At 43.4% G+C, this 27,828-nt stretch overlaps 2 protein-coding genes across 2 annotated transcripts in view; both read right to left on the minus strand.

Moving 5' to 3' along the window:
- Positions 1-384: 384 nt before the first annotated feature.
- DRD5 (dopamine receptor D5) lies at positions 385-3,187 on the minus strand. Its single transcript, XM_048848864.2, has one exon. The coding sequence runs from the start codon at positions 2,442-2,444 to the stop codon at positions 966-968; it is 1,479 nt and encodes a 492-aa protein (XP_048704821.2). The 5' UTR covers positions 2,445-3,187; the 3' UTR covers positions 385-965.
- Positions 3,188-23,578: 20,391 nt separating this feature from the next.
- The window catches only part of OTOP1 (otopetrin 1), a 36,386-nt gene continuing 32,136 nt past the window's right edge, over positions 23,579-27,828 (minus strand). The window contains exon 6 of the mRNA XM_048847250.2: positions 23,579-24,446. Coding sequence (XP_048703207.1) covers positions 24,276-24,446 — 171 coding nt within the window. The 3' untranslated portion in view covers positions 23,579-24,275. The remainder of the gene's footprint in view (positions 24,447-27,828) is intronic.

Raw genomic sequence — 27,828 nt, forward strand, 5'->3', positions numbered from 1 at the left:
GTGAACACTATCAGGAGGTTATTCTTTGCTCACTATTAGCATCTTAAAAGTCCATTCAGGTTTAGAATTAAGATGATTTTTAATATTTTATAAATACACATTTGATATTTTAGCTACAGAAAATCATGACTAATAAAGGACATCAGTGACAATTAATGCAAAGGGAACAAAAACTGTAAGCATTAATCTAGCTCTGAGTAGAAGTATCAAAAAGAGCTAATTTAAAATCAGATTTTCCTGTGAGCACTGCTTTAACTCAGACATTCTATTTCCACACGGACTTTAGATTGCTTTTGAAATAATAAGTTACTTTAATCATTCAAGTAGAAATGCTAACATTTGTTTACACAATGTAAATCTTCATGCTAATGAAGGAAAAATAACTCCTTGATCAACAACATTTATTTTCATCTTCAGGACAAGGCAAAGATATCAAAGGCAATAATGCTGCCTAGGAAAACACATTAATTACAGAGAAACTGTTTTGAAAGAAACAGAAACAAGTATTTAAATAATCACCCAGTTCACCACCAGCCCAACCCTTAGCTCCACATAAAATTCAAACAAAAACAAGAATTGGACAATCTAATAATTTTTATTTTTAGTGACCATGTCATTACAGCATCTGTCCCTGTTCTTAGAAGTTATGATACTTTATGCTTTGAGAGCACTTTCCATCTTCAGAGCTTTTTACAAACACTAACTAACTAGTCATATCCCAGGATCACACCCCAGGGCTGATTTAACTTCCTAGTCCTCTCTCAGTTTTGGGGATGTTGAATTAAGCTTGTTTTTATCAACTCTGTGTGGCAATTTCTAAACCCTGAAAGTGCAAGACACAGTTGGAGTGAATTGACTGACCAATAGTCCAGTAGTCTTTTCATTCTGTGTTTGCAGTAGTCTTTTCATTCTGTGTTTGCAATTTGTTGTACAATCCAGTAAAAGCAGACAGGACACAATGCAATTTAATGTAAACCATTTGGGGTGAAAGGTGTTATTTTGTCTAGGGAGATCTCCCCCTCACAGTCCAGCTCACACACAGAGTCGGTGGCAATCTCATGGTCTGGGGAGATCTGGGACATCCTGTCGAAAGGATCATCCTCGCAACCAACCACATTAGGGATCATGTTGACATAAGCAGTCACTATTTCCTTATGGAAAAGGGTGTCTTGATTATAGGAGATGAGTTCATTGCTTATATTGACTGTCTCCACTGGAGTGCTAGAGCAAAACTCACTGCACCCTAGGAGGTTGGAGAAAACCTTTCTGAAGTCAGCATTGAAAGCATAGATGATGGGATTGAGGGATGAGTTGGCCCAGCCAAACCATACAAAAATATTAAAGGTGGTCTCGCTGACACAGGGAAGGCCAGCATAAGGGTTGTCAGGGGGGCTCTCACAAAAGGGGACTATGCAGTTCAGAATGAAGAAGGGCAGCCAGCAGCAGACAAAGACTCCCATGATGACTGAGAGGGTCTTCAAGACCTTGGTCTCTTTTCTGATGGAAGTCTTGAGGCTGGTGTGGTGGTGGCAGTCAACACGGCTGCTCCGGCAACTCTGTGCATGCTCAGCTGCCCTCTCCAGGGAGGAAATCCTGCGGATCTGCACTTGGGCAATGCGGTAGATCCGTGTGTAGGTGACTAGCATGATGGCTACGGGGATATAAAAGCTGATCAGCGAGGAGGAGATAGCATAGGTCCTGTTGAGGCTGGAATCACAGCTCTCAGCCTGTCCCTCAAGAGTCTCATTGCTGCTGGCAGTCCCCTCTGAGGGTCTCAATACTACTGTCCAGTTAGTGCCAATCCCTTCCGCCCAGCTGGGGCCAGTGCCTGCTGCTGCTGAGGTAGTGCCAGGCCCACCTCCATCAACATCCCCGCCTTTGTGCCAGTTGAGCTGGACAGGGATGAAGGAGATAAGGACAGACAAAGCCCAAGCCACGCTGATCATCACCAAAGCCACCCTCTGGGTCATCTTCCTCTCATACCTGAATGGGCTGGAGATGGCCCAGTACCTGTCCATGCTGATCACACAGAGGTTCAGAATGGAGGCGGTGGAGCACATGATGTCAAAGGCCACCCAGACACTGCAGAAGGCCCCAAAGGGCCAGTAGCCGGCCACCTCGGCCACTGCCTTCCAGGGCATCACCAACAGGGCCACCAAGAGGTCAGAGACGGCCAAGGACACGATGAAGATGTTGGTGACCTTGCTCCTCAGGTGCCGGAAGCGGATGATGGCCACACACACCAGCACGTTGCCGAAGAGCGTCCAGAGAATCAGCAGGGACAGTAGGCTGCCAGCCACTATCTGCGCGGGCCCCGCAGCCACAGGCGGCTCCCCTGACCCCTCCCCAGCGCCCACTGCAGGCGGCCCGGGCTGCTGCAACAGCAGCGAAAGCGGGAGAGGCTGGGAGAGCAGGGTCTGGTTCTCCCCTGGAGACTGCAGCATGGCTGGGTCCCTCCCCCCGGGGCCAGGGCAGCGGAAGCGCGCTGCACGACTAATACTTCTCCCGAGCGCCCATCGCTTGGCCCCATTGGATCCCCGGGGGCGCTCGCTCCGCCAGCCGGTCACCGCCACCACAGCAGCCGCGGACCGCTGCCGGGCTCGCTCCTGCTAGCAACCTGCTCCGAGGCGGCGGCCCCCGGTTCGCCCCCGGCACTCACTCAGGGGGCATCGGGGCTGCTGTTAGGCTCCCCTCCTGCAGCCGGTGCGCCTGAGTGGCACTGCTGCGCTGCCTGGACTCTCCGCGAAGCGCGGGGTGCTGCCGCTGCCAGTGCCCCGCTCTCAGCGCGCCCCTGAACGAGTGCGGGGGGGGGGGGCGCCTCCTGCTCTCCGCGCCGGGCGCCGCCGCTTGCCTAGCCCTCGTGCTCTAGCTGCGCCTGCGGCTGTGGGTACGTCCCGGAGCGACGGCGAGACTCCCTCTAGGCTCCGAGTGCTGCTGCCGCCGGAGTGTCGGCTCCTGCCGCTCTCGCCTGCGCTCCCCGAGCCGCTGGGTGCGCTCAGGCGAGCCGAGCATGCTCAATAGCAAGGGGAGCCGCTGTCCTGAACCTCCGCTCCCTGAGCGAGATGGGGACAAAACTTTGGGATGTGGGCGCACGGGAGCGGGGCTTGTGCGCCGCCTCGCCCAGCGCGGCTCGCTGCCGCTGCCCACAGGGGGCGGGGGCATTCCGGGCACACGCTCGCCCGGTGCTGCTCAGCTCTCCACGGGAGACCGAGTGACTGTTTCCAACGCCTGCACACTGCGCAGGTTAAACACATCTCGGGGGGCGGGGGGGTTCACCCTCTGTCCTGCCCTTGTTATCAGTTTCTAGGAAGCCCATGGGGATAAAAGGTGAAGAGAATACCTGCCCTAGAGGTCCTGTTGATGCAGAGCGGAGGTAGGAGACAGAAGACGGAAGGGGGTGACTGATGGCACACTGCGTAGAAGTCCCTCTATGACCAATATCCCTTGTGCAGGGGTCTGTATTTCGTGTCTCCATGTGGCCAGATCCAAGGAACAGGCAGTTGGACAAGATTGGCCAAAATGTTTAGGGCTCCATCTGAATTAACAGAGAGATGTCCGGCGGATCATTTCCTACATGGTTTGGCTAATCTAGAGTGACTCTTTCGATGCATAAGGCTAGAGCCATCATCCATCAGCACCTGGGAGAGGGGGACTACTAAATTAGTGCTTTTTTGCATTATGTTTATTAAAAAAACCAAACTCAATCACATAACTTCATAAGGGAGTGGTGCTGGTGAGGAAAGCATTACAAATGGCACCTGCCCCCACAATACATTTCACAACCTGGTGTAGTGCCTGGTGGGTAGGATCGAACCTCTGGAGCTTAGTGCATGAGCCTCTACCGCATGAGCTAAAAGCCAACAGGCTGTTAATTAAGGGCTTGGCTACACTTACATTTTATAGTGCTCTAACTTGCTGGCTCGGGGGTGTGAAAAAGCACCCCCCCCCCCAGAGCAGCAAGTCAAAGCGCTTTAAAGCGCTAGTGTAAACAGGCTCCCAGGCAAGAAGCCATGTTCCCAGCGCTCGGAGCTAATCCCCTCGTGGAGGTGGATTACCAGGAGCGCTGGGAGAGCTCTCTCCCAGCGCTCGCTCGTAACCACACTCACACTTCAAAGTGCTGCTGGGGAACACACCTGTCACAGCACTTCAAAGTTTCCAGTGTAACCATGTGTCAAATATTAAGGGAAGAGTAAACACCTTTAAAATCCCTCCTGGCCAGAGGAAAAACCCTTTCACCTGTAAAGGGTTAAGAAGCTAGGATAACCTCGCTGGCACCTAACCACAATGACCAATGAGGAGACAAGATACTTTCAAAGCTGGAGGGGGGAGAAACAAAGGGTCTGGGTCTGTCTGTGTGATGCTTTTGCCGGGGACAGAACAGGAATGGAGTCTTAGAGCTTAGTAAGTAACCTAGCTAGATATGTGGTAGATTCTGTTTGTTTAAATGGCTGAGAAAATAAGCTGTGCTGAATGGAATGGATATTCCTGTCTGTGTGTCTTTTTGTAACTTAAGGTTTTGCCTAGAGGGATTCTCTATGTTTTTAATCTAATTACCCTGTAAGGTATTTACCATCCTGATTTTACAGAAGTGATTCTTTTTACTTTTTCTTCAATTAAAATTCTTCTTTTAAGAAACTGAATGTTTTTTTCATTGTTCTCAAGATCCAAGGTTTTGGGTCTGTGGTCACCTATGCAAATTGGTGAAGATTTTTATCAAACCTTCCCCAGGAAGGGGGGTGTGAGGATTTTGGGGGGGAAAGACATTTCCAAATGGGCTCTTTCCTAATAAAATAAAACTGGTTAGACGTTTGGTGGTGGCAGCGAAAGTCCAAGGGCAAAAGGTAAAATAGTTTGTACCTTGGGGAAGTTTTAACCTAAGCTGGTAAACGTAAATTTAGGAGGTTTTCATGCAGATCCCCACATCTGTACCCTGGAGTTCAGAGTGGGGAAGGAACCTTGACACCATGCCCTTAGACTATCGAGCAAACTCATTAAATCTCTAAGTGGTCTCAGTGCCACTAGATGGGACAGAACACCACACCCAGAAGGTGTGTGGATTATACTCGCACTTGATCCTTCCTAATATATTATTAGGATTACAGGAAATAGCATTAGAGGTTCAAGTAGAGTTTTGTAACACACATTTGGCAAAATCTAATTTACTTTCAGCCTATACCAGGGACACAAGGCACCCTACATATTTAAAGGTAGCCCACAATAAAGAAGTTTTTGAAGTCATTCTTGCTTCTCCCTAAGGAATAAAAAGCTTGAAAATTATTTTAATCTTAATAATTCCAGCCTTCTGTACCTGATCTCCCCTGAAGACTCAATGGAGAACTGGAGGACTTGTTTATAACATTCAAACAACATAGCAAATGAAAATTTGATTCCATCTGTCTCTGGGTTTTCTGTAGAGTCCATCATTATTCTGTCTAAGGCTCTAATCCTGCAAAAAGTGTAAGCATGAGTTTAATGTTCTAGTCTCATTGAATTCCCCATTCACTTGTGTAAAGTTAAGCCTATATGTTTTTGGAGGATCAGAGGCTTGACTCAAAAGGTAAGGGGTTTTTATTCAGACAGTTATAAAAAATAACTAGGTGCACCAAAACATTTTAAACAATTGGAAGAAAAAAAAAATCTGTTCAAGATTCAATATCTGTTTTCAGTTAAAAGCTGAGAAAACTCCCAATCATTTCTACAGTAAGAACAGGAAAGACAAGAATTAAAATACCTGATATTTCTGAAATAAAAGCAGAATTTTAAAAAAAAAAAAAAAAGACACCCTAAGAAAAAGAAAAGCCAAGCAGTACCTCAGGAAGCCTCTGGAAATCGTAAGATATAAAAAAGGAAGCACAAGTCTCTCTCTCTTTAGGTCATCTTGAGGAAATTGCAATTATTTTAGTACAGGATACTATTTCCCCATCATTGAAACAGACAGACATTTAATAGTAGAGAAGTTTGTTTTACTTCAGTGACCAAGGAAGAGATACTAAGTACTGCTTGCATGAAGTTTGTTCCACTTTAGTACCTCTTGCAACCCTTACAAAGCTAGTGAGCCTCAAAGTAGTTCTCTAATTTGCATATTAATACACATTACCTCACGCCTATGTGTATATTATACATACAGTTTCACTCTCTCACCACAGAATCAGAAGCTCAGCTACAATGGTGGGCATATTATAAGAGCCAGTAAAAATACTAACATTTTATTGGAATCATAGAATATCAGGGTTGGAAGGGACCTCAGGAGGTCATCTAGTCCAAATCCCTGCTTAAAGCAGGGCCAATCTCCAGCTAAGTCATCCCAGCCAGGGCTTTGTCAAGCCTGACCTTAAAAACCTCAAAGGAAGGAGGTTCCACCACCTCCCTAGGTAACACATTCCAGTGCTTCACCAACCTCCTAGTGAAAAAGTTTTTCCTAATATCCAACCTAAACCTCCCCTACTGCAGCTTGAGACCATTACTCAACTTAGGAGCCCTATGTCCTAGTGAACTGAAGTTAAAGACTTGGACTTATGGTTTAAAAATATTATTTACAGATAATCTCCTATATTGGGAACTCCAGTGACCACAAGAAGTGGAGTCCAGACACCACAAAAGATTGGGGTGGGGGAGGGGGAGGAGGGAAGAGAAAGAAAAAAAAAAACTGTCCAGCCAAACCAAGACAGAAAGCTAGCAAAGAAAAAAGCCACACAAATTATGTTAATGTTAACAGTCCCCTGCCTGGGGTCACGCTCACAGGGGTAGAGAAGGGCATCCTTATTTGCCATTAGTGTGCTGAGAATCTAGTGTGTTAAAGTTTGTGGTGTGTGTTTAAAGAGTTTTACTCATCCCATCATGATTGTTCCATTAATTTCAGGAAGTTATTAGTTTCCTTCCTCCCCCCCCCCCCACCCAAAAAAAAAGAGTCACTAAATCAAAACTCAGTCAGTTACTTTGCAGACAAATAAAATTTTAAACTGTCTATACTAATATAGTCGCCTCTTGAGGCTGGCTATGCCTATATTCATCCTTTCTAATTTAGCAAACAACACAAGTAAGTGGGGACAAAAACTAGAGAGGCAAAGGCACAAAATAAGATTAAACTAGTTAGAGACAAAGGATAACAAGAAAACATTCTACAAATACATTAGAAGCAAGAGGAAGACCAGGGACAGCACAGGCACATTACCCAATAAGGGGGGCAAGCAAGAACAGAAAATTTAGAAATACCAGAAGTGCTAAATGACTTTTGTTTCAGTTGTTTTCACCAAAAAGGTTAGTAGCAATTGGACATCTTGTGAATGCCAGTGAAAATGAGGTAGGATCAGAGGCTAAAATAGGGGAAGGTGTTACTCAGACAAGTTAGAGGTATTCAAGTCACCAGCCTGATGAAACACATCCTAGAATACTCAAGGAGCTGACTGAGGAGATATAATTGCTAATGGCTCAATCTTCAAAAAAAAGTAATGGAAGATGGGAGAGATTCCACAGGACTGGAAAAGGGCAAATATAGAGCCATTCTACAGCAAGGGAAATAGAGACAATTCAGGAAATTACAGACGTGTCAGCTTTAACCTAAGATACTGAAATACTATGGAACAAATAATTAAGCAATTTGCAAACACATAGAAGATAGAGTGATAACTAACAGTCAGCATGGATGTCAAGAACAAACTTCTAGCAGATCACAGAGCAGCAATAGCAGGATCACAGTTGTGGTCGGTTATCAGATTCTGGAAGGCTCATGCAACATACTCTTTGAGATAAGATAAAAATCTTTAACACTTGATAGGTTACCCACCCTCTTGCAGTTTACACATATATTCCATTTCAAGGGTAGCCCATTAAGGTTAAGACTGTCACTTGCAAAGAGATGTGTTACTTTTTTAATGTTGGTTTCAGAGTAACAGCCGTGTTAGTCTGTATTTGCAAAAAGAAAAGGAGTACTTGTGGCACCTTAGAGACTAAGCAATTTATTTGAGCGTGAGCTTTCGTGAGCTACAGCTCACTTCATCGGATGCATACCGTGGAAACTGCAGCAGACTTTATATATACACAGAGAATATGAAACAATACCTCCTCCCACCCCACTGTCCTGCTGGTAATAGCTTATCTAAAGTGATCATCAGGTTGGGCCATTTCCAGCACAAATCCAGGTTTTCTCACCCTCCACCCCCCCACACAAATTCACTCTCCTGCTGGTGATAGCCCATCCAAAGTGACAACTCTTTACACAATGTGCATGATAATCAAGTTGGGCCATTTCCTGCACAAATCCAGGTTCTCTCACCCCCTCACCCCCCTCCCAAAAACCACACACACAAACTCACTATCCTGCTGGTAATAGCTCATCCAAAGTGACCATTCTCCCTACAATGTGCATGATATCAGAGGCTTGTTCACCTGCACATCCACCAATGTGATATATGCCATCATGTGCCAGCAATGCCCCTCTGCCATGTACATTGGTCAAACTGGACAGTCTCTACGTAAAAGAATAAATGGACACAAATCAGATGTCAAGAATTATAACATTCATAAACCAGTCGGAGAACACTTCAATCTCTCTGGTCACGCAATCACAGACATGAAGGTCGCTATCTTAAAACAAAAAAACTTCAAATCCAGACTCCAGCAAGAAACTGCTGAATTGGAATTCATTTGCAAATTGGATACTATTAATTTAGGCTTAAATAGAGACTGGGAGTGGCTAAGTCATTATGCAAGGTAGCCTATTTCCTCTTGTTTTTTCCTACCTCCCCCCCCCCAGATGTTCTGGTTCAACTTGGATTTAAACTTGGAGAGTGGTCAGTTTCGATGAGCTATTACCAGCAGGAGAGTGAGTTGGTGTGTGTATGGGGGTGGGGGGGATGTGAGAAAACCTGGATTTGTGCTGGAAATGGCCCACCTTGATTATCATGCACATTGTAGGGAGAATGGTCACTTTGGATGAGCTATTACCAGCAGGATAGTGAGTTTGTGTGTGTGGTTTTTGGGAGGGGGGTGAGAGAACCTGGATTTGTGCAGGAAATGGCCCAACTTGATTATCATGCACATTGTGTAAAGAGTTGTCACTTTGGATGGGCTATCACCAGCAGGAGAGTGAATTTGTGGGGGGGGGGGGGTGGAGGATGAGAAAACCTGGATTTGTGCTGGAAATGGCCCAACCTGATGATCACTTTAGATAAGCTATTAGCAGCAGGACAGTGGGGTGGGAGGAGGTATTGTTTCATATTCTCTGTGTATATATAAAGTCTGCTGCAGTTTCCACGGTATGCATCTGATGAAGTGAGCTGTAGCTCACGAAAGCTCATGCTCAAATAAATTGGTTAGTCTCTAAGGTGCCACAAGTACTCCTTTTCTTTTTTAATGTTCTAATGGTTTTTGTGCTTCTCCCTTGAAGCAGTGTGTCCTCTTTTAGGCCTGTAAAAATTGTGCTTCTCTCATTCAGCTGGCAGATTGGAAGCAATGGAATTAGACTGGTTCAGAGAGAAGAGTTTGTGCATCTCTATTCAGGAAATTTGTCTAGCTTTTTGTACTCTTTAGTATAGCAAAACCTACATCCATTTAAGAACAGGCACCCAGAGCACTACAGTAAAATATTTACAAAAAAATACAAAGATCAGACAAGAGGTATAGCCACTCAAAATCCCTAACTGTGACAGAGGGGAGAATACTATGATCAAGTCTTAATCTTTTATCCTTCTCTTTTGAAGAATTAAAAATACAGAGCTTCTTAAATCTTACTGTAAGGCAGGTTTCCTTGGATCATTCTTCTGTTTTTAACTTCCATTTTTGAAGTGTGAACAACAGAACTGGATGCAGTATTAAAGTACTTTTTTCACCCATGCTGTATAGAGAGGCAATACCACATGAACCACTCAATAGTCTCCTGCTTGTACATCCAAGCATGTGTTTTCCATCCCTTTCAAAGCACTAAAACATGTCAGTGAAATCAATGGAATGTAAGTAATCTTAAAATTAAGCACGTGCTTAACGGATATGCTGAATAGGGATGGACCTTAAATATTATGCTTAAGTTAAGCAGATGCTGAAATGCTTTGCTGAACTGAGGCCATAGACTAATGTACTATGGCTCTCAACTGCTTTTCATGTAGTTTTTCTTGCTTGCTTTTGAATTTGCTTGATAGAATACTTTTTGATGCAATCCTTTTACAACTTAACCCCAGACACAGTATCTACCTCTATATTTTTAACTCCGTGTTGGTATTAGCTACTTATAGAGCCCAAAACACTATAACATTGGAAACATTTGTAACACAGTTGGAGTGATCAGTTTTAACATGGACAACAGGGACCGAGAAATTCTCCTCATTGTTTCATATTTTACTAAGTTTGCAGTCAATGAGCTCAGTCCTTGGTTCCCAGTTCATCCACTCTGCACTATTCTGGAAGTACAGAGCAGACAAAGCTACTCTAAAAGGGCAGCCAAGAATCACCCCTGTGAAGGGGTATCCTTGTTGGTGTAAAGCCATTTATAGACAGCTCTACACCTCACCTTCTGCCCCCTTCTATGAAGATGGCTATAGCATTCTAGCTGCAATCCAGACCAGTGAGATGTTATCACCCATGCCCTGCAACCTTGGGTGCCTCACAATGCTTTGCTGTTGTAGCTTCCAACTTGAGTTGCTCACAATCACCTTGCAGGTCACACCCTGAGTGTGTGTGTATAGCCAGAACCCTGGCCCAGCAATTCTGACCTCAGCAGCCTGTGAGCAGCACACCAGCCACACACTGGCATTCAGCAGTCTTAGTTACTACTTGCAGTGTAATCCCAACACACTCCTACTCCTGAATTTTCCCCCCAAAATGTGGGTTCTGCACTGTTCAGCCATCTGATATTTTAGGTCCTTTTCCCCATAATGGAACAACCAACAATTTGCTACTTTAATTGGCATTACCAAAAATTCCCAACACTGGATTAGTTTTGATTAAGAAATAAAACAAGTTTGACTGCAAAGATACTTGCACTCATTTAAAATCTAAGGCACTAAAATGCCTTCTAGTACTAAAGTTTGAACTAGACTTGCTTCAACGTGAAGTCCTTACCCCACGTTCCCAGCAACATTGCTGACCAAATTCGCAAGTCAGCATCTGCTCCCGAAGTCCAAAGGGCTGGTTTCATTTGTCTTCTTAAGTGAAAGAGTGAGTGAGATAGAAAGCAAGAATATCTGGGGTGGTTTTGCCCCTCACTTCTATAGTCCAGTCCCCCTTTGAAGTGGAGTCTTCTGAAGATTACTCCATAAAGCAAAGTTTATTCAAACAGTAAATTAGGCAACAGGAGTCTTGGGGTGACTGTGTCCCCATGCTTACCCCTCCCCTGTGTATACTGATTTGCCTTGTCTTCTTGCTTTCTCAAGGACCTTGTCTACTAGTTATATGTAAACTGAGGTAAGCAAACATTCCTTTGTTTAAGATAGACCTGCTTAACCCACTCCTGCTTAATCAGGACTACATAGGTTTGAATGTGCGCTACCATCCTCATTCAGGGGGCATTCATAACTTTACATATAATGTTGCTACATACATTTCACCATGATATTGACCAGCAAGTTATTTGTAATCAAATGAACCTCTCAAGGCATATTTTGTACAACAATTACAATGGTGGTATAGGGTGTAAATACAGGGTGCAATCAGTTGCAGATAGAGAGAGTCAGGCCAGAGTCATGACCAAGGGCAAGGTGTGCAGGAGAGTGGGAGCCAGAGCTTATAATGCTCTGCCCGATTGTTAACTGCCCCATGAGATCATTACAGCTGTCATAATTGACAGCAGCAGTTAGGCTGTTCTAAGCCCCGAATCAGAGAATGAGAAAAAAAAATTATAACTGTCTAAATAGTTAGATTTTCTGCCTTAGTATTGCAATACTTTTCATGGGCCTGACTATCCCAGAACTATTTTACAGTTTAGGATTTATTATTGGGCTCTAATCTTGTTTCAGATAAAAAGCTAGTTTCAAGAATCAGCAACTGTGTCACCTCTGACCCAAGCAGCATCAAATTCCTGCTCCTTCTTCATTTTGCTTTACATCTTGACTGAGATTTAAAATCAAATGCTCCTTTAGAATCAACAGGGCTTGTGTGTCTTCATTCAAACAGCAGAGTGAAAACAGATTAGAAAATCCATTAACTTTGACAACACACACATTGATTTATCATCTTAGTATTGCAAGTAGGAAGCAAGCCAAATTGTTTTTTAGAATGATGGACATGTTATAACATTCTGGACCCCCCCACCCCTCCAAGGCAGGGTTTGATTGGGCTAAAGTGGTAAAGGAGAACTAATGCATATATGCTTGGCCATCCCCAAAATAGCATTAGCATATATATTCTGAGTTATGAATATCCACTTGAGTATTGCACAGATGCTGCTTGGGGCATTTCACTGAACAGTGTGACTGGATGTGCAAGCCCCTTGTGTACACACAGACACACTCTCCAGTCATACTTGCAGTTCCTGCACTCCCTTTAATGTAGGGAATGCCCTTACATCTCACAGGGGAAAGAGCAGAGAAGAGCTGGGGCCACTGCACAAGCCAGTAGAGCAGATGGCAGAACTGGGCCCTTAGTGGACTCTAAACTATTGACTTTTCCAAGACATGCTTTAAAAAACCAAAACCCACCCACACTATTTTAACCAGGGACACTCAATAGCAATAGCTGTATATGAACCAATTTTCCATCTAACATTAAACAATATTGATCTGAAAAAACGAGTTGTCTTAGTGATTGGCTAGTTCTCAAGCTGACATATGAGAAAATGAAAACAGGTAAATAAAACTTGCCGCATAAAAAAAAACTTAGCCAGTCATTATCAATGCAAATATTGTGTAGCTGCATTCAGCTAAGGCAGCAATTGCAGATCAAAACATCTGGCATTTGTGAAGCCATCCTTTGTTACACAGTCTCTCCCGATTGCAGCAATTATATATAGTAATGCTACCCAACTCTTAATGTCCTTTTGATACAGAAAAAATTACAGCTACTTGGTCATACTTATTAGTTGACAATAACTGCTTGTCAGTTCAGGAATTTTACCTTTGCTTTATGGACAAATATTTATGACTAGAGGCAGAAGTGAAAGTAAGCCAGTACAGTCCGGTACAGCGTATTTAGTATGCCGTGCCGCACCAGACTGGCTTCCCCAGGCTGGCGATTTAAAGGGCCCGGGGCTCCCTGCAGCAGCCAGAGTCCCGGGCCCTTTAAAGTGCCGCCCAAGCCCCGCTGCCGGAGCCCTAGGGGAGCGGCAGCAGGGTTTTGGCAGTGATTTAGAGGGCCCGGACCTCCGCTGCGGTAGCCCTTTAAAACACCCCAGGGCTCTCAGCTTCCTCTGCAGCAGGTAGCTCTGGGGGGGTGATTTAAAGTCCCCTGGTGCTGCACCCACAGCCAGAGTCCCGGGGCCTTTAAATCTTGATTTAAAGGCTCTGCCTTTTCTAGTTGAGGCCATGCCCCCTGCTCAGGACTCCAGGCGTACTGGTGAGTCCTTTAAGTTACTTTCACCCTGACTAGAGGGCACTGTTTCAACACTGATTTTTAGCAAAACAAAGGTTACTGTAGTGTAAGAGGTTTACTCATTTATTACTTGAGAGAATAATACAGAAGTAAGGCATACATCCTCCTTGAATCACTTAATCTACTAGCTATATCTATTCTGTCCCACCAACTTCATTTTTTTTTTGAAAGTATAATATCCCCATCTAGTGGTTTTCAAACAAACCTGTTTTAATTAGTTTTAATCTCTACCCACTAAGAACCTCATGCCACAGTTTAGCAAGATACTTAAGCCTGTGCCTAATTTTAAGCACAAGTAGTCCCATTAAAGTCATGTGCTTAAGTATTTTGCTGTATTGGGGCCTGGGTACCTGACCCTGATCTCACTTATAACTGGAAAGGCTTTTGAAATAATGATCAAAGAAATTTTTTTTTAAATTTGAGAATTAAGGATTCTGAGTGAGGGGACAACATCTAGTGGTTATGAAAGAACATAAGAGTGGAGTTCCCCAGATATTGTCATTCCCCCTCCCCACATTTCCATCTACACCATTATGGATAATTTACTCAGCCAACGTGCATCAGAAGGAGGCGATCCTGTTTTCCATTCTGTTAGCCAAAAGAGTCAGTCCCATGAAACGGAAGTGCTGCAAGCCATTTTTGACTTCCATTGGATAAGTTAGCTTGTTCCATAGACTTATGGTGAAATCCTAGCCACATTAAAAATCAATAAGATTTTTGCTATTGCTTTCAGTGGGGCCAGGATCTCAATCCTAGTACCCAAACTTGGTGATGCTGTTTGTCTGTTCAGAACTGAAGGGCCTTTGAAGATAGGTGCTTTGAAGGGCCTTTGAAGATATGTAATCACTGGAGCACCTATTTTATGGCAAATGTACAAAATGTTTTAATAGTCCCTTGGAAGGTAACAAATATATTTTATACCAGTAGTCTGGACTCCAGTAATATTTATGGAGTATTTTATCCTGGAACAAAATAGGGTCCTAAGAAACTAGAGTTGTCCTTGATGTACTGACAGATTCCGAGTCCCTTTCTTTACCTGTGAGGATATGAGCAATTCTTCACTCCATTTTCCTTTAAAGTGGTGATAAAGTTCTTACTGGAGTGAGTTGATCCATTTATAAGTTTCTGTTTAGTTCCAGTTTTGCTGCAGTGACCCTCTAATGGTGATTCATTGGAAGAAGACCAAGCAGTGCCAATTTCTTTCTGCTATTTTTGATATGAAGGATTGCATGAAGGCAGTCATTTGTATTTGTTGTGAGTTAAAGACAGGGAGGCCAATTTATTTTCCTGAAATATGTCCCTATTCATTGGTGCCCCCTTACCTGTCACACTCATCTTTATATAATAGTTTTATCCTTAGTTCTGAATTATGGGCTGTTCTCTGCTGGCAAGAGCCATGTATAGATTGAGACCTACTAAGGGGCACTTGATATAAAGATGAAAACTCAGTGTTTTCCTAACAAGCTAGGAAGATGCAGTACAGTGGGCAGGGGAAGGTATGAAGCATTCCAGAGGGAGCTGCAAGATTTGTTTTAATCTTAAGCCAAACTAGTGTTATTGGGGGAAACAAGGGAACCATTTTACAAAAAAAAAACAAAACAAAAAACGACATGCCAGATTAAAAAGAAAAAAAAAAATAAGGAGCCAGTCCAGTCAATGGGAGCTTTGCTATTACTTTCAATCCTATTCAGGCTTTGGGTTCAGTAGACTAGACTACTTTAAAATAAAATCTTGGTTTATATGTTAAAGCAGCTGTGATTGTCACAAATAAACTTTTTTTTATTCATGCATTTATAGAATGAGACCACAATCCTTAGAGAAGTAATTCCAGCATGTAAGTGATCCAAGGTCAGATGTTCATTTTTATTATCTCTAGCCTGATTAGTCAAAATAAGAAAACCTGTTGCCACTTGTCTGCACCTTTGTTTAGCTGCTTTATCATAAAATATATTCAAGGTTTATAGAGGGAATGTTTGTTAGTCTTGATCTTACTATTCTTGCCACATAGGTAAATTTAAAATGGGAGATTTATAAAAGAAGGGATCTGATGTTTACAAGAGATCCATTAACCTAATCTCTTTCTGTTCCCCAGCCTGTTCCTTATGGTCCTCAAATACCAGAGGTCTTTTTCTTTCCCCCCATCTGGGCCCAGCTACCCTGCAAGTACACCATGATTTTGTAGCTGGGTTGTGACACTCACCAGTGTTGCTAACTTATCATGAGTCTCACTCCATTCAGTGTTGGTCTTAAAATCCCCAGTTCATAATGAACGATGTGAATGCACCAGAATCTCAGCTCCCACTTAAATTTAGATCTTAAAGTTGCAGAAGGCTTGAAACTATGAACTCAGGGCTCAGAAAAAAGGTAGCAGATACAATAAAAAAAAAACACAAAGCAGTCATACTTCAAGAATCTCATTATGTTTAAACAAATCTCATGAATTGGGGACAGGTGTGTCCAACTCAGCTATAGCCTCAATAGAGGATAATGTCCTTAGGACATGCACACAGCATAGTACCAGCAGCACTAAGGTCATGCACTTTGAAATGTCCTGCCACACACAGGCCTCAGAGGGTGGAGAACTCACTAAACTAGCTACACAATCATGATTAGTGGGTGTGACTAGAGTGAGGGTTTTCTACTCACCACTTGACAGCACCTCCTCCTAGTGGTTCTAGGGATTAGTTCTGCCAGGCTGATTGCAGCTGCAGGATGCAATCTTTGTCACTTTCTGAGTCTCTCACTCATGCTGCAGTCCTTCTCTTACTCCAGGAGCTGTAGTGCTCTCTTTGTGACTCAGCCCTCCAGCCAGGTCACTAAGTGGTTTCCCCCTTCCAGGGTAAAGTCCTTCAGAGTTTCTTCTGTTCAAGTGGCATCAGGCAGTCCTCATGACCACTGCCCTGATACTATCATTCTTGCACTGCTACAAAACAGTACCACCCTACAGTAGTTGGAAGGGATATCTAGGCCCATCCTCTACTCAGGGTTCAGGTCAGTCCAGTCCAGTCCAGTCTAGCACCCTTTACCAAGCAATCAAGGTCTGCAGCTTCCCTAACTTTACTGTTCTTACCTCTAGACTGATTCCACTCTTCCTAGTCAGACCCCTTTTTTCTAGATCCCAGGAATTCCTATCTCTCCTTCCCTCATGGAGGATAACTGCCAGTCTTGGCTTTGTGTAAGCCCTTGCTTGTTCCCTCACAGGTGAGCTTACTTCCAATTAGTGGCCTCTTCCTAGCCTAAACTCTCCCCTGTTTGCTGCTTAATTGGCTGATTGGGCCCACCTGGCCTCATTCAGCTGGTGTGGGGAGTACACTTTATCACAGGGCGTCACATCTATAAAGCAGAATAGCAGCATGCTGAACAAGCCGGAGTAAGACAACCATTGACCAACCTTGGCTACTAGCAAGGGAAAAGCATGGTGAGCTGTCAGTTACTAACAGAATATTAGCCATGTTTTGTGTGGACACAGACTATGCACAGAGCCATCCATTCTCCTAATTAGTTACAAACTCAGTTCAAAGTTATAGTGTAAAGTGGACTCTTGCAGATGGTTCTCTCATGTTACCCCCACCATCAAGAATAGCACCTCCATGTCTCTGTGCCTAACAGAATGACCATTTTCAAAGCACATCTCAAACCCCATCTTTTCTCTAGCAACAGTTTCTCTAAAATAATAAATAAGGGCAGGAGTAGGGGGATTTTTAAAAGTACTTGCAGGATTCAGGATCATGAACCCTATTGACAGTTCACAATCAAAGTCCAAGAAGACTTTATACTCTAAGCCCATGATTCAGGAAAGCAGCCTATTCATCAGAGCTCTTAAACACATGCTTAAATACTATTATGAATAGGAGCCTGTCATAAATATAAAGGGAAGGGTAAACCCCTTTTAAATCCCTCCTGGCCAGAGGAAAACTCCTGTCACCTGTAAAGGGTTAAGAAGCTAAAGGTAACCTTGCTGGCACCTGACCAAAATGACCAATGAGGAGACAAGATACTTTCAAAAGCTGGGAGGAGGGAGAGAAACAAAGGGTCTCTGTCTGTCTGTCTGCTGTTTTTGCCGGGGATAGACCAGGAATGGAGTCTTAGAACTTTTAGTAAGTAATCTAGCTAGGTATGTGTTAGATTATGATCTCTTTAAATGGCTGAGAAAAGAATTGTGCTGAATAGAATAACTATTTCTGACTGTGTATCTTTTTTGTAACTTAAGGTTTTGCCTAGAGGGATTCTCTATGTTTTGAATCTAATTACCCGGTAAGGTATCTACCATCCTGATTTTACAGAGGGGATTTCTTTACTTCTATTTACTCCTATTTTGATTAAAAGTCTTCTTGTAAGAAAACTGAATGCTTTTTCGTTGTTCTCAGATCCAAGGGTTTGGGTCTGTGGTCACCTATGCAAATTGGTGAGGCTTTTTACCAAACCTTGTCCAGGAAGTGGGGTGCAAGGTTTTGGGAAGTATTTGGGGGGGAAAGACGTTTCCAAACAGCTCTTCCCTAGTAACCAGTATTTGTTTGGTGGTGGTAGCGGCCAATCCAAGGACAAAGGGTGGAATATTTTGTACCTTAGGGAAGTTTGACCTAAGCTGGTAAAGATAAGCTTAGGAGGTTTTCATGCAGGTCCCCACATCTGTACCCTAGCGTTCAGAGTGGGGGAGGAGCCTTGACAGAGCCTCTCTAAAGTTTAAGAGAGATTTTTTTTAATATTTTACTTTGTAGGGTAAATAACTGAATCTTTTAGCTTTAAAAGCATTATTTTCTCCCTTTCTCCCTCTCTCTTTAAGACCTCCCACTGAAAAAAATGTTTTTGAACAAACCTTTGAAAAGATCTACAAGGCTGGATATTCTACAACGCCAGGAATCTCTAAATATTTCTAAACAACATCTTCCAGGTTCTTCCATCTTGGAACCTCATACTGAAGAACAAAAATCAAACAAAAAATTGCATTGGTATATTTTTCTGAACTTTTTTATGAAACCCATTAAAAGCTGAAAATTGCCTTCTAATTTTAGAGTCTTCTAAAAACTATCCAAGAGACTGTGAAGAAATGGGAGAGATGGACCAAATATTTCAATCTGATTTATTAAAGTTTAGTGAGGCCCAGGAAGACTACTTGTAAATTGTTAATAAGTATTCCAATATTAACTGTATATAAACTTGCTCCAGGTGATCCTGACAAAGCTGGACAATATTGTTTGGTTGTGGATTTTGTAAACTATGTTTGCTCACTCATCCCTGAAATATTAGGTAACATTTTCAAAAACGTATAACGATTCCTTGGTTAAGAGTTCAGAGAGTTGCTGCAAAGCTCTTTACTTCAGGACTGCAATATTAGCCTGGGGAAGATAAGTGCTTACGGAGTTGTTCCTTTACCTTGTCAGTACAGCATTTGTTCAAATAGATGCCTAAGGGTATAGTCTTCTATAAATGTGCTGCCTACCTCCCATTAAATTAATGGGAGTTCTGTTTGCTCTGAGAGGGGAATGTACCCGTGGGTTACCATCTCTCTGTGGCTTTTAACTGTATTTACAACAGTATATAGAAATAAGTGAGTGTGTTTGCCCATAAGAATGAAAGTAAGAGAGAAATATGTTGGTGAGTATAATGTGTAGTATATCTAAATTGGAAGCATTTCAATGAGTTATATAAACTTTTGGCATACTCTCCCTGCATGCTCTGAGTTTAATAATAGTGTGACACCAGGAATGCTGGGAAGAAAGTTTATTTGCTGATACAAGAAATGCCCATTGACTTCAGTGGAAGCTATTGATATAGTGTGAGAGATAATCCGGGCCTTGTTATTTTAGTTAATAACATTGTCTTGGTTTCAGTGGCATCTAAACAATATGATTGAATAGGATAAATGTCAGCTATCACACCTGATTAAAAATAAAGACAGAAGATTACAAAATAAAAGAACGAATCCAAGGCAGAAGTCTTTTAAAAGGAAACTTGAACTATACAGGATCCTTTACTTCAAGCCAGATTCTGATACCTTTAGTCATGTTGAATAGTACATTACTCCAAATAGAACTCAATGTGGCTACTTATGGAGTGAGGTGCCATGTGATGTGAGGAAAGGTGATCACAGTCTAGCTCCTTATATTTGCAACAGAATAGTAAAGTGCATTGTCATGGTGATTCACTGCAGGACTCTGAAGATGTCAGACCCTTTCCAATAGGACAGTGGTCCCGCCTCCAATAGGACAGTGGTCCTGCCCCCCCTTTCCCCAGCCAGGGCCAGGAGCAAAGCCATGGCTCCGGGGGGGAGAGGGGAGGCACAGACAGGAGTAGGACCAAAGCTGGGGCTGCAGCTGAGGGTGGGTCTGGGGCCAGGGCCAGGGCCAGAGCCGCGGCCGGGGGCAGGAGCCAAGCCGTAGTAGGGGCTGGCAGCCGGGCCCACGGCTGGGTGCGGCTCCACTCCCAGCCTCAGCCCTGGGCCAGGAACGAAGCCACAAGCAGGGGCCAAGGCTAGGGGAGGGGCCAGGAGTGGAGCTGCAGCTAGGCTATGGTGGGGCCAGCAGCCTGGCCAGGTATGGCTCCATGCTGAGGCTGGGGACGGGGTCAGGTGCAGAGCCAGGAGCTGGGGTAGTAAGGAAAGACAGAGATTACAGTAATGTGCTTATGCACTGACTCATTTTAAGAACATGGACATTTTGGTGGTTCAAGTAAAAGAATTTTGCAGGAACAAAGGACTTGCCAGCCCCTGTCACACCTGTGGTCCATCTAAACCAGTATCCTGTCTGTGGCCAGCACCAGATGCTTCTGAGGAAGGTGCAAAAAACATATAGGGCTAGATTCACAAAGAAAATTGTGATGATGCTGAGCATCACTACATGTAACTTTTAGGCATCTAGAAATCACTTGATTTACAATGCCTGTGTTTGGTGCCTAGCTCCCTATGCAATGAATAGGAAGTGAGAGGCACTTCTGAATGGGACTTACAAAACCAGCATGCAAGGCAGCTCCTTACCTACATTAGCCCGTGGGAGATGCCAAACCAAAGGGTGTGTTCTAAGTCATTGGAGTAGAGGGACTGGATCTTGAGTTTCTCACCTCTGGAATGCGCTAGCTACAGAGTCAATCTTGTGCTTACTCTTGCTTTCTGGCCCAATTATTATTTATTCACAGTGGAATAGTTTCAACAGGAGAGACACCCCCCTGCCATATCTGAATATCCCATGGCACTCACCTGAAAGGTGGCAGATTCCCTGTTCAAATCCTTTCCCCCTCAGGGGCTGGAACTGGGGTCTCCCACAATTGCAGGTGAGTACCCTACCTACTGAGCTAAAAGTTACGAGGCAGGGACACAAGGCCCCAGAGGATCCTGGTGCAAGAATAGGCTAGGATACCTTTCCCAAGTCTGAAATTTTCCTTACCCCCAACATCACATCCCTCAGCCTACCCCACCGCCTCATAGAATATCAGGGTTGGAAGGGAATTCAGGAGGTCATCTAGTTCAACCCCCTGCTCAAAGGAGGACCCATCTCCAATTTTTGCCCCAGATCTGTAAATGGCCCCCTCAAGGATTGAACTCACAACCCTTGGTTTAGCAGGCCAATACTCAAACCACTGAGCTATCCCTCCCCTCTCGTAACATCCTCCATTCCTCCCACAGTCCCCCCCTGTATCCTCCACCCCCTCACTCGGCAGCCTTCCAATCACTCCCCACAATCCACCAACAACTCATCCCCAGCCCCTCACCCACTGCTTCCAGAACCTTCCTGGCCACATGTCAGCACACCCCCAGCTTAGCACTCTACTCCTCTCCCAAGCTAGGGCAGCTCCCCCAAGTCCTGGCTGCCCAGCGGCTCTGCTCTTTGCCGTTGGTCGCCCCGCACTCACATGGTGCAGTTGAAATTTGAGTGATGAGTGACGTTGTGACTGAGCGCACAGGTTTGCAGCACCACTCTGGTTTGGCCTGTCTGCCCCGCTGTCATGACCTGTGCTCCAGATGAAGTGCCGGAGCACCATTTCCTCTGAATGGGCCCCCATATGATCCTCGTGGGCCCTGGCGCCATGGGCAGCGGATCTAATAGGCATGGGGGAGGCTCTGCCTCCCCCGGTGCGGCCGTGGCTGCCAGACCCTCAGTTGTGGGGTTTGGCAGTGAAGTTTTTGTTTTATTATGCCCCCTGCAGGTACCAGGGCGGCTGAGGAGACATATACCACCTCCTCAGCCACCCCGAAACCTGCATGGGGCATATTTAAAAGCATCTTCTACAGACGCTTTTCCCCTGCGCAGTGGGCGGGTTGGGTCCGGGGAGGGGAGGGGAGGCACAGCACGGCTGTGGCCAGTCCTGGGCTCCTCCAGGCAGGGGGAGGCTCGGGGCTTTGGCCAGTCCAGCCAGGGCTCCTCCAGGCCAGGGAGACTTGGCTCAGGGCTTCAGCCAGCCTGGCCTGGGCTCTTCTGGGCAGGTAAGGGGCGGGGGCTCAGGGCTTTGGCCAGTCCAGGGCTCCTCCAGGCTGGGGTGGGGGCTCTCCAGGCAGAGGGGGGGGCTTGTGGCTCTGGCCATGGGGGCAGGGCATGAAGGGGGTCTTGTGGCCATCAAGAGGGTGTGGGCAGAAAGGACAGCTCTGGGGGCTAGCCTCCCCGGAGTGGGGCTTCACCCGCCACCCATGCCTGGCATGACTGCACCACTTGCCCCATTGTAGCTTTGCCACTGGCTGGTGGCAGTGGCATGCAAGTTTGTCTATAGGGGCCAGTCTGGTAGGTGAGCTCTAAGCCTACATACCAGAGCAGGCCCCGCAGAGGAGTGAGGCAGATGAATGTCTATCTTCCCCTGAGGGAATTGTTTTGGGCATCTGGACACATGGTGTAGGGCTTCAGTGCACATGCTCAGAGGTAGAAACATCAGCGCCTAGGCAACTTTAGGTGCTGAGCAAGTTTAAGCATCTACAGGATTTGGGGCAGCTAAGCGGAGGTTTTTGTGAATTACAGTGGGGGCTGATTCTGGGATTTAGGCACCTAAAGTAGCAGTTAGGTAAGACCTTTTGGGAATCCAGCCCATAAAGTGCAGTAGATAAGCTACATGGAACTCCACCTGTTCACCTAATATTTCACAGAATAAAACCAAAGTAATTGGGCTATGAGGTGCTCCTTAAATCTAATCACTTAAATTATTTACTGCACTATTCCTGCTTTGTCAGGACTTCAATTATTTGTATTGGTGTAAGATCACCATCTAGTGGTGTGCAGGCAACATTGTTTTTATCAGTTGAAGTTAAGCAGACAACTGTAATCCTTCCCTAGGTAGCTTTTTCCAATGGTTCATCACCATCAACGTTAAATGTTTGTGCCTAATTTCTAACTGAAATCTCTCTGGCTTCAAATTCCAGCCATAGGTTCTGATTATGCCTTTCTCTGCTAGATTAAAGGGTGCTTTAATGCTTGCTATTTTCTCCCTGTGACAGTACTTACACACTGTAATCAAGTTATCTTTTGATCTTCCTTTTCCTAAAATAAACAGATTGATCTCCCTAAACCTCTCGCTGTAAGGAACTTTGTCCAGCCCTAAAAGCATAGATACCCCAACAGTTGGTGTGGTATAAAGGAACTTGAAAAACTAGTACGCTTAACAGTAAAAGGCAGGGTGGGAGTAAACAATATTTATCCCTGTTACCCCTTTCCTTGTGGATAGGTTATTTTAATGGTGTATTGCAAGTTCCTTGCTTCTTCCCCTGAAGCGTCTGGTACTGGTCACTGAGAAACCACTGGACCACTAACCTGGTTCAGTATAGCAGTTCCTATGTTCCTGACACCACATATTCATGGTTACAGCAGCTCATGAAAAATAACAATTGTACTTTTGTACTTCTGTGTGATCTTCCACCCAAGGATCCTGCCAAGCTTCATGGGCATTATTAGCTAAGACTCACGGCCCCAGTGTGAGATAAATAGGTATTATTATCCTCATTTTACAAACTGGAGCACAGAGGTACAGAGAAACTAAGAAATTTCTCCAAAGTCACATGGGAAGTTTGTGGCAGTGCACCTGGAGCTGAACATAAACTACAAGATTAGCTTTCCCCTCAAACAGTTTCAAAGATCTGGAAGCCAACCTGAACAATTAAAGAAATTAACTTTATTCATTAGTTATTTCATATAGTAAGTAAAAAACAATGGGAGTTCATGAATAAAATCATGTTTAACTCATAAGGAATTATATACAGTACCATATCTAAATTTATACAGTGTCTGTACTTTCTTACAGTGTACTCAGGAAGATAACATATTATTTTTCTCAGTCCGAAAATTAAATAGAATTTTCCCCCTCTAAATAACAGATTATGTTTCCAGTTTATATTATAAAACATTTTGCTAAAAATTGAGGGTGAGATTTTCAAAGGTGCCTAAGTAATTTAGAAGCATAGGTCTGATGGAAAGTCAATGGGATCTTTGCTCCTAATTTTTGAAAAATCCCATCCAGAGGCAACACGCAGAGGAGAACTGCATCAGTACAAATAACTCAGACTATATCTTGTTTCCACATGTTGAGCCTCAGATGATTTAGACAGCAAAAGATTCAGACACATTTTGGTTAACTTTACAATAATATCGAAGTGTCTGTCTAAAAAAAGTATAATAAAATATGTGGGGGAATGAATGATATTGAATATTAAGTTCTATTAACTATAGTCTTGTTCATTAAAATAGTTGTAGAACCTGTTAATATCAACCAGCTGCTGGTGTATTCACTCTGTCCCTTTTCATTTATTCAGTCATGCATTCAACTCATTGTTCACTGAGACTGTTTATAGATTATGTTTTGCAATAGACCTCAAAGAGTGAGGCAGCTGAATGCATACGATAGAAAATAGAAAAAGGCATTGCAAGGTTAACAACAATTATCCAAGGTTCAAAGCCAAAAACTATTTCTTCCAGTCCATTGTCATACTCTGGGCGGCAACCAAATGCTGGTGGAATCCAAAGCTGCATGGAAAGAAAACAACACTGGTATCAGTCATCATCATCTTCATCACGTGATGCTTGCCTATAGTGATTGTGGTATAACATACTCATTCCTTCGATACTGCAAATGAACCAATATCATTTGGTGTCAAAGATCACTGAGCCCAATTCTCTATTCACATGGATTTCAGCAGTTACTCCTCGTTTATTCCAGTGTAAGCAAGTGGAGAATCAGGCCCTCTGTCTTGCTTAAAGCTAACAGATGTGGCCTGAGTTCCTTTCCATATAGTACATTAAGAGGTGGCTTGTAATGCAAAACTGTGTACTTACAATATAATGTATATTGCTTAGTTCCATAGCAAGATTTCTGGAAAGAACTGTCAGTTTTTAGGGCCAGATTTTAAAGGTATTTAGGGGTTGTTCCATTCAACATTCACAGCCTAAGTGAATGAGACAAGTAAGTCCTATTTTCAGGAGTTATTTAGGCATATAGTAGACTAAGTCCTGCTGACTTTCAATGCAACTTGGGCTCCTGAGGGCCAGAATTTTAAATGTGTTTAGGTGTCTAAAATGCAGATAGATGCCTAGTGGGATTTTCCAAAGTACCCAGGCAGAGTTAGGTGCGTAGGGACTTTTGAAAACCTCACTAAAAAAGACCTGTCTGCATCTTTAGACACCTAAATATCTTTAAAAATCTGGCCTCAGGCACCTATCTTCATCTTCAGATACCTAAATAACTTTAAAATGTTGCCCTTGGGCCTTGCAGTGCTGAGCAGAGCAATGCCTAAATACCTTTAAAACTGGGGCCTCAGTGACTTTTATAAAACAATTCCACAGCAAGTAAATGAACCCTTATCAAGGAATTCTTGTCTCAATGTGTGTACATAATTAATAGTTACTTTAAGGAGAGCTACATTTGTGCATTGAGTTGACAGATAAATAAACCCGTTAGGCCACGTTACACTGAAGTTTTAAAAAAAAAAAAAAAAAAAAAAAAAATTCCCACAGGTGGTATCACAGGGACAACTGAACCGGTCTTAGCACTAGCGTGAGCCCTAGTATAAACAAGGATCCCATGGAAGGGCCCACTTTTACCATCATATTAAACCTATAATTTGGGGCTAGTTATTTCACAGAATATGGTCCTATCTTGGAAGGTGATGAGTGCTTTCAGTTGAGGAAGTACAGTATGTTGCAGAATCAGGCCCATAGTGTTTCTGGTTTGGGGAAGTTGCATGGGCGGGAAGTTATGAACACCAGAGTTACAAACTGACCAGGAAACCACAGACAGCAACTGGTCAGGCAGCAACAGAGTTTTTTCTTAAAGCGAATACGGTACAGTACTGTATTAAACACAAATTATTGGAAAAAAAGAGTTTAAAAGATTTGACAAGGTAAGGAAACTGTTCCTCTATTTGTTTCATACAAATTAAGACTGTTAAAAGCAGCATTTTTCTTCTGCATAGTAAAGTTTCAAAGCTGTATTAAGTTAATATTAAGTTGTAAACTTTTGAAAGAACAGCCACATTTTGTTCAGTTACGAACAACCTCCATTTCTGAGGTGTTCATAACTGAGGTTCTACTGAATGTACAGTACATTTTTACATAACTACGTACAAAGTTTAGCCTAAAAATGTAGTAATTGGGGAAGCAGCTGCTTATACACAAGCTAAAAAAAGGGACTTTAAGGGGTTTTGTATTGTCCATGTCCTCAAAGCAAATCTGTTTGGCAGAGCAGGTAGTAGCACTGGCTAGTCACCCACGTACAGTCTCACCTGAGACTCGGACAGCTAGCCCAGGCTGCTGCTAGCACCACTGAGACTACACTGCTATTTTTAGCACACTAGTTCAATCAAAAAGTTAATGCATGTACCCAAGCTGGAAATTACATCTCCAGCTACAGTGTAGATGTACCCTAAAAAGGAAACTGTGAAGTCATAATGATGTGGCTATGCCATCATTCTCAGAATGGAGAGGGGGCTGGCTGACTGACATGTAATGGCAGACAGCTAAAAAGTGACAATTTTTAAGTGCTTATATACAAATTCTAGAAGTCTAAATAATAATATGGGTAAACTAGAGTGCCTTATATTAAATGAGGATATGGAAATAATAGGCATCACAGAAACTTGGTGAAATGAGGATAATCAATGGGACACAGTAATACCAGGGTACAAAATATACTGGAAGGACAGAATAGGTCATGCTGGTGGGGGAATGGCACTATATGTAAAAGAGAGCATAGAATCAAATGAAGTAAAAATCTTAAATGAACCAAATTGTACCATAGAATCTCTATGGATAGTAATTCCATACCTGAATAATAAGAATACAGCAGTAGGGATATACTACCGACCTCTTGACCAGGATGGTGATAGTGATTGTGAAATGTTCAGGGAGATTAGAGAGGCTATAAAAATAAAAAAACTCAGTAATAATGAGGTATTTCAACTATCCCCTATTGATTGGGTACATGTAACCTCAGGACACAGAGATAAAGTTTCTTGACGCTTTAAGTGATTGCTTCTTGGAGCAGCTGGAACCCATAAGAGGAGAGGTTTCAGTGTAACAGCCGTGTTAGTCTGTATTCGCAAAAAGAAAAGGAGTACTTGTGGCACCTTAGAGACTAACCAATTTCTTTGAGCATGAGCTTTCGTGAGCTACAGCTCACTTCATCGGAGAGGCAATTCTTGATTTAGTCCTAAGAGGAGCACAGGATCTGGTCCAAGAGGTGAATATAGCTGGACCACTTGATAATAGTGATCATAATATAATTAAATTTAGCATCCCTGGGGCTGGCAAAACACCACAGCAGCCCACCATGGTAGCATTTAATTTCAGAATGGGGTATTACACAAAAATGAGGAAGTTAATTAAACAGAACTTAAAAGGCACAGTGCCAAAAGTGAAATCCCTGCAAGCTGCATGGAAACTTTTAAAGACAGTATAATAGTCTCAACTGAAATGCATACCTCAAATTAAAAAACATAGTAAGAGAACCAAAAAAGTACCACCATGGCTAAACAACAAAGTAGAAGAAGCAGTGAGAGGCAAAAAGGCATCCTTTTGAAAAATGGAAGTTAAATCCAAGTGAGGAAAATAGAAAGGAACATAAGCTCAGGCAAATGAAGGTAAAGATATAATTAGGAAGGCCAAAAAAAATATTGAAGAACAGCTAGCCAAAGATTCAAAAAGTAATAGCAAAAACAATTTTAAGTACATAAGAAGCAGGAAGCCTGCTAAACAACCAGTGGGGCCACTGGACAATCAAGATGCTAAAGGAGCACTCAAGGACTATAAGGACATTGAGGAGACACTAAATGAATTAATCGGTCTTCACAGCTCAGGATGTGAGGGAGATTCCCAAATCTGAGCCATTCCTTTTAAGTGACAAATCTGAGGA

Source organism: Caretta caretta, chromosome 4 (genome assembly GCF_965140235.1).
Source record: "Caretta caretta isolate rCarCar2 chromosome 4, rCarCar1.hap1, whole genome shotgun sequence".
NCBI lineage: Eukaryota > Metazoa > Chordata > Testudines > Cheloniidae > Caretta > Caretta caretta.